Source organism: Dipodomys ordii, unplaced genomic scaffold (genome assembly GCF_000151885.1).
Source record: "Dipodomys ordii isolate 6190 unplaced genomic scaffold, Dord_2.0 Scaffold25, whole genome shotgun sequence".
NCBI classification, from domain to species: domain Eukaryota; kingdom Metazoa; phylum Chordata; class Mammalia; order Rodentia; family Heteromyidae; genus Dipodomys; species Dipodomys ordii.
Window position 1 is genome coordinate 760696 of NW_012267241.1, and position 12789 is coordinate 773484.

The following is a 12789-nucleotide window of genomic DNA, read 5'->3' on the forward strand; positions in this document are numbered from 1 at the left end:
GTGGTGATATGGAAACAGGAAAGTCTTGACATGTGACCGTATGGATAAAAGAAGGACTTCCTTTGGTGCAGAACCACAAAGAATAATGAAGGCAGATCCAGAGATATTTTGTGGCACAATAGAGTTGAGGAGATATAACACTGGCCTCAGTGTTAATAAAAAGACGTAGGATCACCAATACAAATGTGTAAGCAACAAACTTGTTTTCTTGCATTTTCTCCATTTAGTTTTTGTTTCTGGGAGAGATAGCTTCCCTATTTTGAACTTGTAATATATTCATGATTGGCATTATACTCTTTGGTACATGGTGGTATATTCACCAGTATTATTTTCTATACATTAGTATTACTCCTTACTATGATTATGAGCACTTTGCAAATGGTACTAAAACTTCTGTATCTTATACCTGACCTGCTTCCTGATTGCCTCACACATAAGGAGTAAGCTGGGCGCTGGTGGCTCATGCCTGTAACCCTAGCTACGCAGGAGACTGAGATCTGAGAATTGCGGCTCAAAGCCAGCCCGGACAGGAAAGTCCATGAGACTCTTATCTCCAATAAACCACCAGAAAAACCAGAAGTGTCACTGTGGTTCAAATGGTAGAGCATTCACCTTGAGCCGAAGAGCTCAGGGACAGCGTCAGGCCCAGAGTTCAATTCCCACAACTGACAAAACAAAACAAAAAACTCATACAGAGTGATTGTTTACATATTTTACCCTTTTCTTCACTGGTAGGGTATTTGTGCAGATCAAGTGAAAGTTTCTGGCTATCATCGCTATCAGAGAGTAGAGATGAATGAAAATGCATTGGGTGACCTGAAGAAGCTATTTGATGTCAAATCTGAGCACCTCCACCAGACACTGGCTCTTCATTCTTACACTTCTGTGCTTTCGAGGTTACAAGTGGAATCTTACATCTACGCATTGCTTAATAGCTCAGCTGTTCTGAGATCTTTAGCAATTCATCAGCAAGGCCCAGGTGTGTAAATAACAGTCTCCCTCTTTCTTATGTTTTAAAATGGAAACAAGAATTGAGGAGTATGGGCTAGTTGAGTTGGCTGGAAGTTAGTTGATATAACTATTTGGCATATGATTTTTTGTTTTTTGCTTGCCTCAATGACCTTGGGAGCAGTGCTAGGACTTCCTTCCCGGTGGTTGTCATTCTTTGCTTCTCTAGGATGCCTTTCTCTATGTGCTTGTAACTAAGTGGCGTCCACATAAAATTTAATTCTAAAATTACATGTTTTAATACTCTGTTTCTTGTGCTTTATAGTGTTGCTTGACCAGTTTGTTGGTCTGTTTTTTGTTGTTGTGCTGGTCCTGGGACTGGTCCTTAAGGCCTGGGGACTTTCTTTGAGCTTTTTGCTCAGGGCTTAGTGCTCTACCCCTTGAGCTCTGTTTCTGGCTTTTTTGGTAGTTAAGTGGGTGGACTCTTGCCCTGGCTGGCTTCAAACTGCAATCCTCAGATCTCAGCCTCTTGAGTAGCTAGGATGACAAGGGTGAGCCACCAGAGCCTGGCTAGAAATTTAAATAGTTTTGAAGGGTGGTGCTGGGGATTGAAATAATTCTTTGTACTTACTAAGCAAGTGCATTACTTTTTTTTTGTTGTTGTTGTTTTTTTTTCTGTTGGTCATGGGGCTTGAACTCTAGGCCTGGGTGCTGTCTCTGTGCTCTTCAGCTCAAGGCGAGCGCTCTACCACTTGAGCCACAGTGCCACTTCCAACAAGTGCATTACTATTGAGCTGCAACTTCAGCTCCATAATAAAAAAAAAATCTTGATAGAATTTTTTGTCTTTGGGTTTTTATTTGAACTAAGTGTTTTAAATATTTTCAGTTGTTTTAAGTGAATACATTAACAGATTTCCCTAAAAGCTCATTTATGTTGGAATCATTTAATCCTTCCTTTAATTTATAGCTTCTAAAGTGACCGAAAGCATTCCCTCTGATTTGTGTCAGCTGAAGGAGTGCATTAGTGTCTTGTTCATGTTCACCAGGAGACTGAATGAAGACACTCAGTTTCAAGATGATATTCTTCTCTGGCTGAAGAAATTGGTAAGAGCAGATAGATATATAGTCTTTCTTCTAATGCCTAAAAATCTCATTTTTTTAAAGTCTTCATCAATTGATAAATTTTCCTTGATCATGATATATGGCAATAAGGTTTTTTATTCTACATGATTAAACACAAGGTGCTTTTCTCTCTTATTTCAAAAGATCTCTGGTTTTCAGCTTAGAAGACATGGAAATAAAAGGGGAAAAGCTTTTTTTGGAAAAATTTAAGAACAATGTTATATGTGTTACAGAGGAAGTAGATTATTTATTTATTGGCTTTATTTACCAGTGGGTAAATAGATTCTTAGATTCATCTTAGAGGAGTTCTTTCTTCCCTTTGGTTTTTTGATGCAGGTTATTATTTTGTAGCTCAGACTAGCCCTGAACTTGCTATGTAACTAAGCTAGTAATGAACTTATAAACCTCCTGCCTCTGCCTTTGAGTACTTGGATTGCACGAGTTTTTATCATGGCTGGCAAAAAAAAGTTCACCTGAGAAATTAATTAGGTTGGTTGGTTGGTTTTTGAAATTCTTGGGATAGGATTTGGGTCTTTATACATGCTAGGCAAGTATTCTACCATTGAGCTATATTCATAACCTGTAGAGTTCTTAAATATACAATGATATTTTAAGTATATTTGGATTTTAGAAACTATTACCAACTAAGATAGCATGAAATTACTTGATTTAACATCTGTTCACATGTAGTCAGGAATATTAAAGATTTGTCTTTGTGATGCTTTTGTTACAGTGTTTATGATAGAAACTCACAAGTAGTAAATCTCACCTAATAGTATATCTTATGTCAGGTTACTTTAGAACGATTACAAGTACTTAAATATCAGATAAATGGTCTGTTGAGATTGCTATATAAATTAGTTTTCTTTTTAATTAGTGAAATCATTAATCCTTTATTGTATAGGTATCAGTATTACAAAGAGTTGGCTGTCCTGGAGATCACTTCTTCCTCCTAAATCATATTCTTCGGTGCCCAGCAGGTGTTAGTAAGTGGGCTGTTCCTTTCATCCAGGTAAGATGTGTGGTCTTCTGATTCTGGGTGGTAGAGTAGGGGTTTTAGTAGACATTTTTCCTGAACAAACTGCTAAAAAAAAAAAAAAAAGCTACCTATAAATACTGGCCTTTCTTTCTTTCTTTCTTTCTTTTTTTTTTTTTTGGTTGGTCATGGGGCTTTAACTCTGGGCTTGGGTGCTGTCCCTCAATTCTTCAACTCAAAGCTGGCTCTCTACCATTTGAGCCATAGCACCACTTCCGGTTTTCTGGTGGTTAATTGGAGATAAGAGTCTCATGGACTTTCCTGCCTGGGCTGGCTTTGAACCATGATCCTCAGATCTCAGCCCCTTGAGGAGTAGGATTACAGGCATAAGCCACTGGTGCCTGGCTAAAATTTTTTAAAAGTAGATCCAATATGTATTTGTAGGCAGTATTTTTGATACGATAGTAAAGTTATTTCAGAATTGCAGAAGTTCAGTTATCTGGATTGGTAAGTTCAGTAATAATTCCTTAAAAGTTCTTTGTAGAAATCCTCGTCAGGATGATTTTTTTCCTATAGGACTCTACACACTTCCTAAATTAATGAGCTTATCCTAAAATTGGTACAGATAAAACGGAAGCCACCAGCATACTTGTATAGATCTTATGCCTATGTGGTCAACTCACATGTATTGAGAATTTGACCATGTGCTTTATAGTTTATCCTCTTTGCTGCTTGCCTGTGGGCCATTTTATTATTCAGAGTAACTGCTCATGTGGCAGGAGCTAATGAATAGCTCTGATCTCTTATATCTCCTTTACATGAGGTGTTTTTTTTGTCAGTCATGGGTCTTGAACTCTGGGCCTGGGTGCTATCCCTGAGCTCTTCAGCTCAAGGCAAGTGCTCTACCACTTGAGCTACAGTGCCACTTCTGGTTTTCTGGTGGTTAATTGGAGATAAGAGTCTCATGGACATTCCTCCTTGGGCTGGCTTTGAACTGCGATCCTCAGATTTCAGCCTCCTGGATAGCTAAGATTATAAGTGTGAACCACTTTCACCTGGCTTCATGAGTATTTCTGATGGCAAGAAGCCTGAATCTTTTTAAAGAGAAGGAAGTTTTTTTGTTTTGTTTTTTCAATTTTCTTTCTCTATGAATTAAAGTAGCAGTATTGTCCTTCATCCTATATTGTGTCAGGTGATGGAGTAAACTGCGCAGGTACCTCTGCTGTTTGAGTAATCTGAGACATTACTTGCAGGTAACCTGAACTGTGTCTCATGCTTATGGATTAGGTGCCAGTTTCAGCTTTGTTCTCTCTTTTTTTAAAATTTTTTAAAAAAATTTTTATTTTTTATTGTGACCATACTGTACAGAGGGGTTACAATTACATGGGCAAGATAATGAGTACATTTCTTATCAAGCATTGAAGCCTCCTTTGTTTACCCTTCACATCCCTTCCCAGCCTCCCCCTACCCCCCCACTCAATCCTCCCCCCCCAAAGTTGTAAAGTTTGTTTTCAACATGACAATTTGTACTTCTCATTGTTGTAACGGGTCTAGAGTTATCCTTAAACGACTTGTTTCTCCCCTTCTCCTCCACAAATTGTACCGACATCAAATATAGTGAAAGCAGGGGTTATACTGTGGGGGAGGGACATACAAAGCAACAAAGAAATAATCTTATAAATACATTAGACACAAATGCATGAAAGAAAAAAAACATTTAAATACATATCTAAGGGTTCATTTTCCTAACATCACATTATCTGACCTTTTCTGCTTGACTCATACATATCAGCTTTGTTCTTTTAATAGCAACTTTATTTTTGGATTGCTTGTGAAACATTATGGACACTTGAGTTCGTTTTCTTTTTTTCTTTTAATTTTTTTATTGTTATAAAGGTGATGTTAAGTGTGTTATAGTTTCATAAGTCTGGTAATGAGTGCATTTCTTTTGAGACAATGTCACCCTGTCCTTCACTCTCTCCCAACTTTTCCCTTCCATTTCCACTCACAAGTTGTATATTTATTTTCAACATAGGGTCTAGTGAGTATCATTGCTGCATTTGTTCACCTTTTGTCCCTCCATTTCTGTGCCCCCTTGCCCTCCCAAAGGTAGATAAATGAACAAACAAGATGAAAAGAAAGCAAAAATAACAAAATAAAAAACCTATTGTTGTCATTTGCTGCAGTACATTTCAGTAAATATTATTTTATATGACCAGAGGCATGTAGGCATTGTGCCTTCGTGTTCCTTCCCTAAGCATATCCATTCTTGTCTCACTATGTATGAATGCCTAGATGAGTTGGTTTTCTTTTTTTTTTTCTTTTTTTGTCAGTTGTGGGTCTTGAACTCTGGGCCTGGGCACTGTCCCTCAGCTCTTCAGCTCAAAGCTAGTACTCTACCACTTTGAGCCATAGTGCCACTTCCAGTTTTCTAGTGGTTAATTGGAGATAAGCGTCTCATGGACTTTTCTGCCCTGGCTGGCTTTGAACCGTGGTCCTCAGATCTCAGCCTCCTGAGTAGCTAGAATTATAGGCATGAGCTGCCAGTGCCTGATGATGAGTTGGTTTTCTATGGTATGCTTTATCTTTTCTAATTTCAGATCAGAGTGTTGAATAACCCATCAGGAGTCTTTCATTTTATGCAGTCCCTTGCCCTGTTGATGTCTCCTGTCAAGTAAGTGTGAAAGAACTTTGTGAAATAGAAATGTCAGTGCCTTTTTTGTCAAAGGACTGGCTTCTTTAACTGCCCCAATCTGAAGAACTGCCCAAATCAGAAGAACAGTTGGTAAGAGAAGTATCAGACCTTATGGAATTGTAACCCCTGTGTACAGCTACTTAACAATAACAATAAATGCAAGAAAAAAAATGTGTCAGGCATTCTAGACATTAATGTGGCAGATTTTCTTTTGGCTGATAACTTTGTCACAAAGGAATTCTTTTAGCCATTTAACTTTTTTGAATCCTTTTTAGTGGGTTTGTCACTCTTGTATATGTCATTATGCTTGGTGCCACAGACAAAACAAATGATCTGTTCCTTAGAAGAAGAGATTTAGTACCATGGGAATAGAGGGAAGGGAAGATTTAAGTGCTAAATTGTGAAGCTATGGTTCTTGTAATACATTTAGAAAGAGTCAAGTGGAGTAGTCAGAGAGGGTACCACAATGGATAAGTTGGCTTTGAAGAGTGGTTTGGATTTTACGGGAAGGAAAGGACTAGAGAGGCCTGCAAGAGAACAGTGTGAACAAAGGCCCAGTGCAGTCTGGGGTGGCTGTGCAGAGGACAGGCAGATCAGCTTGGTTGGGGTGAAGGTGAATGTAGAGATGGTAACAAAGGTAAATAGCTAGAGTGGGTTGGAGGATAGATGGTTTTGAAATTAAGGCTGAAAACCTAGATTTTATATGGTCTGGCTTTTATAGCATTGGAAGATACTTGAGCAGTAAAAGTTATATTTAAGGAAGAATAAGGAGATAGAAAAAGAGTATGAGTTTGGACTTTTGCTTAGTCAGATAGTCACAAATGTCTGGCTTTCTTGGCTCTGGAACCCAAACCACCATCAAGATGGCACATCCTCAGGGTGAAAGCAGGGTCTATGTGTAGGTGACTCTGAGATGTGTTAATACCACATACTTTCAAGTCCTAGAAGGTGTCTGCATCATTGGAGTAATAGTGGACAGAAGAGGGAAACCTAAAGGTCATCTTGTTGGGAAAGGATTCAGTAGCTGCTTAAATAAAGCATGTGGGAAAGGAGTGGTGAATAGTAACTCTAAACTTGAGAGTCTAAGCGACAGAGAAGGTGTTGGCAGTACTCTTTTTTTTTTTTTTTTTGGGTCGGGTCGTGGGGCCTGAACTCTGGGCCTGGGCACTGTCCCTCAGCTCTTCAGCTCAAGGCTAGCGCTCTACCACTTTGAGCCACAGCGCCACTTCCGGCTTTTTTCTTTTTGCTTATGTGGTGCTGAGGAATCGAACCCAGGGCCTCGAGCATGCAAGGCAAGCGCTCTACCACTGAGCCACCTTCCCAGCCCTGGCAGTACTCTTTGAAAAGACAGAAAGGAGGGCTGTTCTGTATGGAGGAAAATTTGATATCCCTGATGCATGCAGATAATTGCATGCAAGTAATACATACCTGTGGACACTTGGAGCTAAGTATTGCAATTTGTTCAGTTGAAAGGATAGCAGTAGAGCTATAGAGCTCTAGGTCATGGGAGAAAGTTTCTAGTTAAAGACAAGAATGTATACCTTTTCAGAGAGACCTGAGGACTGGGTTGTAGTCTAAGAGAAAAGACTATCATGGTTAACTTGCTTGTTAGATTCAGTTAATGGCTTGGGAAAGCCTGGCTGGCAGGAGTCTCCCAACTTCCCTCCCTTACTGCTTACACACAGGAGTGATGTGATGATTTGACTCAGATGATTTTTCTTTTATATATACTTTTTGGTTCTAAACAAAGCTCTGCAGCACTCATGGATTGCTCTTTCATGTTCAGTGAGACACGTTCCCTAAAAGATGTCTCCTTTCCTGGAAGCCTGGTTTGAAGGAAGTCTCCACAGTAGTCCACAATTATGGTTCCAACGGTGCCTGGGAGCTGAACTAGTCTTAACTGCTTTGCTACTTAGTATTACCACGGTTGTGGTCTCTCTACCCAAATTAGTTGAGGTTTTAGTATTCTTGAACTTCAGCCAATTATTTCTTGTTTAGGAATTTAAACTACTGGAAGGTTAGGTTGATTCCTCACTCCTTTTTTATAGTGCATAGGTGATTTACAATGGTCCTCATGTGAGGCTTTCTGTGTTTATATGATTCTGCCATCCTTTAGAAATCGGGCAGAGTTTATGTGTCACATGAAGCCCAGTGAGTGGAAGCCATCCTCATCGGGGCCTGCGTCTGGGACTTGGACACTAGTGGATGAGGGAGGAGAAGAGGTAACTCATCATGTCTGCATTGTTCACTAATCATTTTTTAACTGTTCTTACGTGCCAGGTATAATTCTAAGCACTTTTCTCATATTATGTCATTTAATTCTCCCACCTGCCTCATGAGATAAGTACTGTATGATCAGATTTTAGAGATGGGGAAACTGAAGTACAGTGGGGTGTAAAAACTTATTTCTAGTATTTTTTTTTCTTCTGGTAAATTTCCCACATTTAATCCCTGAGACAGATAACGTATGAGGTCCCTATGCTGGTGCCTGGTCCTTGGTGCTTGGGTTAGTATCTAATAAATGTTGAGTTGAAGAACTTAAGGACTTGGACCTGGTGCTACATACCTCTAATTCTAGCATGTAAGAGGTGAAGTCAGGAGGATCATGGGTTCCAGACCAGCCTCTGGAGTCTTAGCAAGACTGTCTCAAAAAGAAAAAGAACTTTGTAGATTAGAAAATTAGGAGTTTTGTTAAATTAGAAAATGTAATATTCTGAATTATTCACATTAGTCATTTGTCGGTACTGTGTCTGTGTAAGAGTCATTTGGATAACTTAAAAACCTTGTCTAGGCCTAACACCAACATCCAGATGCTTCAAAACTTGCATGATGATTTTAGTGTTCATCCAGTCTAGAACTATTAGTCTTTTTTCCCCCTCCAATGGATTTTAATTGTTATTATAAAGATGATGTACAGAGCAGTTACAGTTATGTAAATCAGGGAATGAGTACATTTCTTTTTGGATTGTGTCACTCTTTCCATCCCTGTAGAACTATTGGTCTTAAGTAGCGTTTCTGAGGCTCTTGTTTGGTAGCTATTTTGGACACAATATTAACTCATTTTACATTTCTATAATGAAAGCTAGCTTTATAAAGGAAAGAGCTTTAATTAGCACACAATGTTAGGGGGAAGCATGTGGGAAGCAGTCCACATGGGACTATATTTCAAAACAGAATGCCAGAAAATTGAATGAGGCCAGACCTATTTTTTCATAGTAGATATTCTTGTGAGATCTACTAAAGGGTCCAAGAGAATTTCCTTAATTTTTTCCAAGGGAAGCACCTCCCCTATTGAAAGTTCCATTCCATGGCCTAATCCCTCTAGCCTGTAGATCAAGCTTCTAACAAACGCATCACAGTGGCAAACTACATCTCAACCATAGAAGACATATCAGAGAATCAAAATGAATGGCTCTTACTAAGAAGAGTGGATGTATATTATTTGCAGTTTAAACTGGAAACAATCATGCTGAGCAAGATAAGCCAAGCTCAAAAGCCAAATACCACATTTTCACTTATACGTGGAATCTAGACCTAAACATGATGATGATGATGATGATGATGATGGGACATAATTGCAAAATGAGGACTGTGCTGGCTGGGCAGTTGAGAGATCCACAGGAGGCGAGACAGGGAAAGGAAAGAACACTTGGGGGTTCTTGAAGAATATTACATAGATGTGTGTGTGTGTGTGTGTGTGTGTGTAGAATAATGAAACACAGCAAATGATATTTAAAAGAAGTTTGGAGAGGGTAAAGAAATATAGTAGAGGGATGAATTTGTTCAAAATGTGCAATGAAATTCTCTGGTACTATTAATATGTGTTAGTTAAAAAGTTAAGAAAATGGATTGATGAAATTAAGAATGAATTGCATTACTCCTTGTTGAAGCTGAGACAGTATATTCCATTTTCCAATATATTCTATATTCCATTTTGCATCCTTTTTAATGTAGTATATCTCAGGTTGGTTTCTAAGGTCACTTTAGGGCTTCATATCAATCAAGGAGACACCAAAGACATTCCCCTACATACATGGGCTTTGTGTGTGATCACTGTTATGTTTGTTCTGCTTCATCAGCACTAGTTGACAGCCAAACTTAAGGCATCTGTAGTAAATGGTAATTACTTCCTCAGAAGTCTGTTGAGCACTGCAGTTGACTTTGATTTTACAGGAAGAGAATTGTGCCTTCTATACATGGTTCTTTAGCTGTCATCAGAGCACTGACCTGTTAGGTAAGGTCCCTAATCAAAAGGATCTTTTTTCCTATCTTCCTTGGGATGGAAATTTAATAAGAGCTGTTTCAGACGTGAAGACTGGCCATTACTCAGATACATATAAAATTATGTTTGCAATTTTAGAGGATTTACTGGCTAAGGAACTGAAGCTAAAAAGTTTTGAGAACTTTTGAGGATTTTATGTCTTTCATTGAGTCTTGGGATAATTTAGCAGTAGTAACTAGATCATAGTTGATCGATCCAGTCAGCTGACATGACTTGACACTCTTTTACCTTAGGATGAAGACCCTGAGACCAGTTGGATTCTCCTAAATGAAGATGACTTGGTCATCCTTTTGTCACAGTTTCCATTTCATGAACTCTTTCAGCATCTTCTTGGGTTTAAAGGAAAAGGTAGATTGATTTCTTTTGTCATAAATCAAGTATAATAGTGGCAAGCTCTACATAGGAAACATCACAATTACCTTTACTGTCTTTTCATAGCAATTATAATTTTTTCCTTTTATCTGATTGACTTCTAGGTGATTATTTTCCTGAAACAACAAGACCTCAAGAGATGATGAAAATTTTTGCTTTTGCCAACTCATTAGTGGAACTTCTGGCTGTGGGATTAGAAACCTTTAACAGAGCCCGTTATAGGCAGTTTGTAAAGAGGATTGGTTTCATGATCAGGTAACACTGCTATTGGTACATTGATGTGCCTAATTTTATTGTGTTCAGACAGATTCTGGATAAATGGCATGATAGGTGTTTTATACATCAGGTCTTACTGAGTTTTTTTATTTAACAGGTGGGAATTTTGTAAATGGTTCCAGTCTAAATATTTTATTGATTCCAAATTTAATCTCATTTATTAGATGGTTGATCTTGCAGTCCTGATCTTCCAACTTCTACTGGGTTAAATTTGGGCTGAGACAAGGGTCAAGAACAGCGCAGGCTCTTTCTGCTTCCTTTGTTCTCTCTTCTTGTCACTCTTCTAGTTTTGCCTTCAAATTGCCATTGAGCTGTGGGAAGTTGACAATAACTCCTTAATATCATTCTTTGTTTTTGTTCTCATCCAATGTTAAAAATTTCAGAGAGTTAAATCAGTGGTGATTTTTCTTTGAATGGGAAAGCATTATTGAGTATCTAAGTGAAAAGGGAATTAATGGTCTTATTAAGTGTCCTAAATTTTGATATGTACTGCTTTAAAAAAATAATTTTATATCTTCTTTTTGCGTCGTGTCTTTACTGGATTATTCTCTATAGCCTCAAAATAAGTTATTATTTCCTAACCTCTTTCCTCAAGTATAGCAGTAGAAACCACAAAAACTCTAAAACTACAAAAATTTCCCCATAACCACATTTGTTTTAAAAAAGTTGATTTTAATTTATTTACTTTAGATATGTTTCTATAGTTTTATTTATTTATTTAATATATTTTTAAAATTAATTTTTATTTTTTTATTGTGAAAATACTGTACAGAGGGGTTACAATTACATGGGCAAGATAATGAGTACATTTCTTATCAAGCATTGTAGCCTCCTCCTTTGTTTCCCCTTCACATCCTCTCCCCGCCCCCCCCACCCAACCCTCCCAACTTACCCACCCCCCCACGCACCAAAGTTGTAAAGTTCGTTTTTCGACATAACGATTTGTACATCACATTGTTGCAATGGGTCCACCTGTATCCCTATTTAAACGATTTGTTTTTTCCCCTTTCCTCCACAAATTATACCGACATCAATGTTTCTATAGGTTTAAAATTGTATTTTTATTACGTTTAAGAAGTTGTATCAGGGCTGGGAAGGTGGCTCAGTGGTAGAGTGCTTGCCTTGCATGCATGAGGCCTTGGGTTCCATTCCTCAGCACCACATAAGCAGATAAAACAGAAGTGGAGCTGTGGCTCAAGTGGTAGAGTGCTAGCCTTGAGCTGAAGAGCTGAGGGACAGCGCCCAGGCTCAGAATTCAGGCCCCATGACTGACAAAAAAAATAAAAATAAAAATTTTTATTAAAAAAAAAGAAGTTGTATGAAAGTGTTGCCATTCAAAATGTTTCTGTAGTTTTTTTTTTTTTGCCAGTCTTCAGGCTTGAACACAGGGCCTGGGCCCTGCCCCTCAGCTTCTTTTGCTCAAGGCTAGTGTTTTACCACTTGAGCCACAGCACTACTTCCAGCCTTTTCTGAGTATGTGGCACTGAGGAATTGAACCCAGGGCTTCATGCATGTGAGGCAAGCAGTCTACCACTGAGCCACATTCCCAGTCCATTTTATAGTAGTTTTATAAAGCCAGGAAAACTTATTACAGAGGCTGAGGGTCCTTCCTAAGGTTTACAGTAAGTCTTGGTTGAGGGCAAGGAAAGGGAGATTGTGGGAGGAAGGATGGCTGGTAACTTGGAGAATAATTTTTTGAAAGCTAAGAGCCTGTCTACTTTTTATTAGCAGAAGTCAACATAGACATTTGTTTTCTTAAGCTGCTTGATTAATAAGGCCATGAATAAAATTTGTCCTTCAGCACATATATGATGTACAACATGCTTACTATGTGCCAGGAGTGGGCTTTTTTATCTTAGTCTAAAGATGTTGTTATTATTTACTCTTTAAAAAACTAGGTAAATGCTTAGGTGTATCACTATTATAGTATATTATAATTATTTTACTTTTCTTTGCATCCATCATAGATTTTTCTTATACATTCCAGTTGCAGCATAATTTTCCATATATTTCTTCAAGCACAATTTTGCATATTCCTCATCAGTGAAGTCTCCCCTACTCCCAACTATCCTTCTTACCTCCGTCTACCCTTCCCATCTTCAGACCTGTTTATATTTC

The 12789-nt window shown here is 38.3% G+C and overlaps 1 protein-coding gene across 1 annotated transcript in view; it reads left to right on the plus strand.

Annotated features, from left to right (window-relative positions):
- The window catches only part of Epg5 (ectopic P-granules autophagy protein 5 homolog (C. elegans)), a 105409-nt gene that overhangs the window by 19479 nt on the left and 73141 nt on the right, over window positions 1-12789 (plus strand). The window contains exons 3-9 of the mRNA XM_013014901.1: window positions 736-979; window positions 1916-2052; window positions 2975-3082; window positions 5647-5720; window positions 7858-7963; window positions 10257-10371; window positions 10500-10650. Coding sequence (XP_012870355.1) covers window positions 736-979; window positions 1916-2052; window positions 2975-3082; window positions 5647-5720; window positions 7858-7963; window positions 10257-10371; window positions 10500-10650 — 935 coding nt within the window. The remainder of the gene's footprint in view (window positions 1-735; window positions 980-1915; window positions 2053-2974; window positions 3083-5646; window positions 5721-7857; window positions 7964-10256; window positions 10372-10499; window positions 10651-12789) is intronic.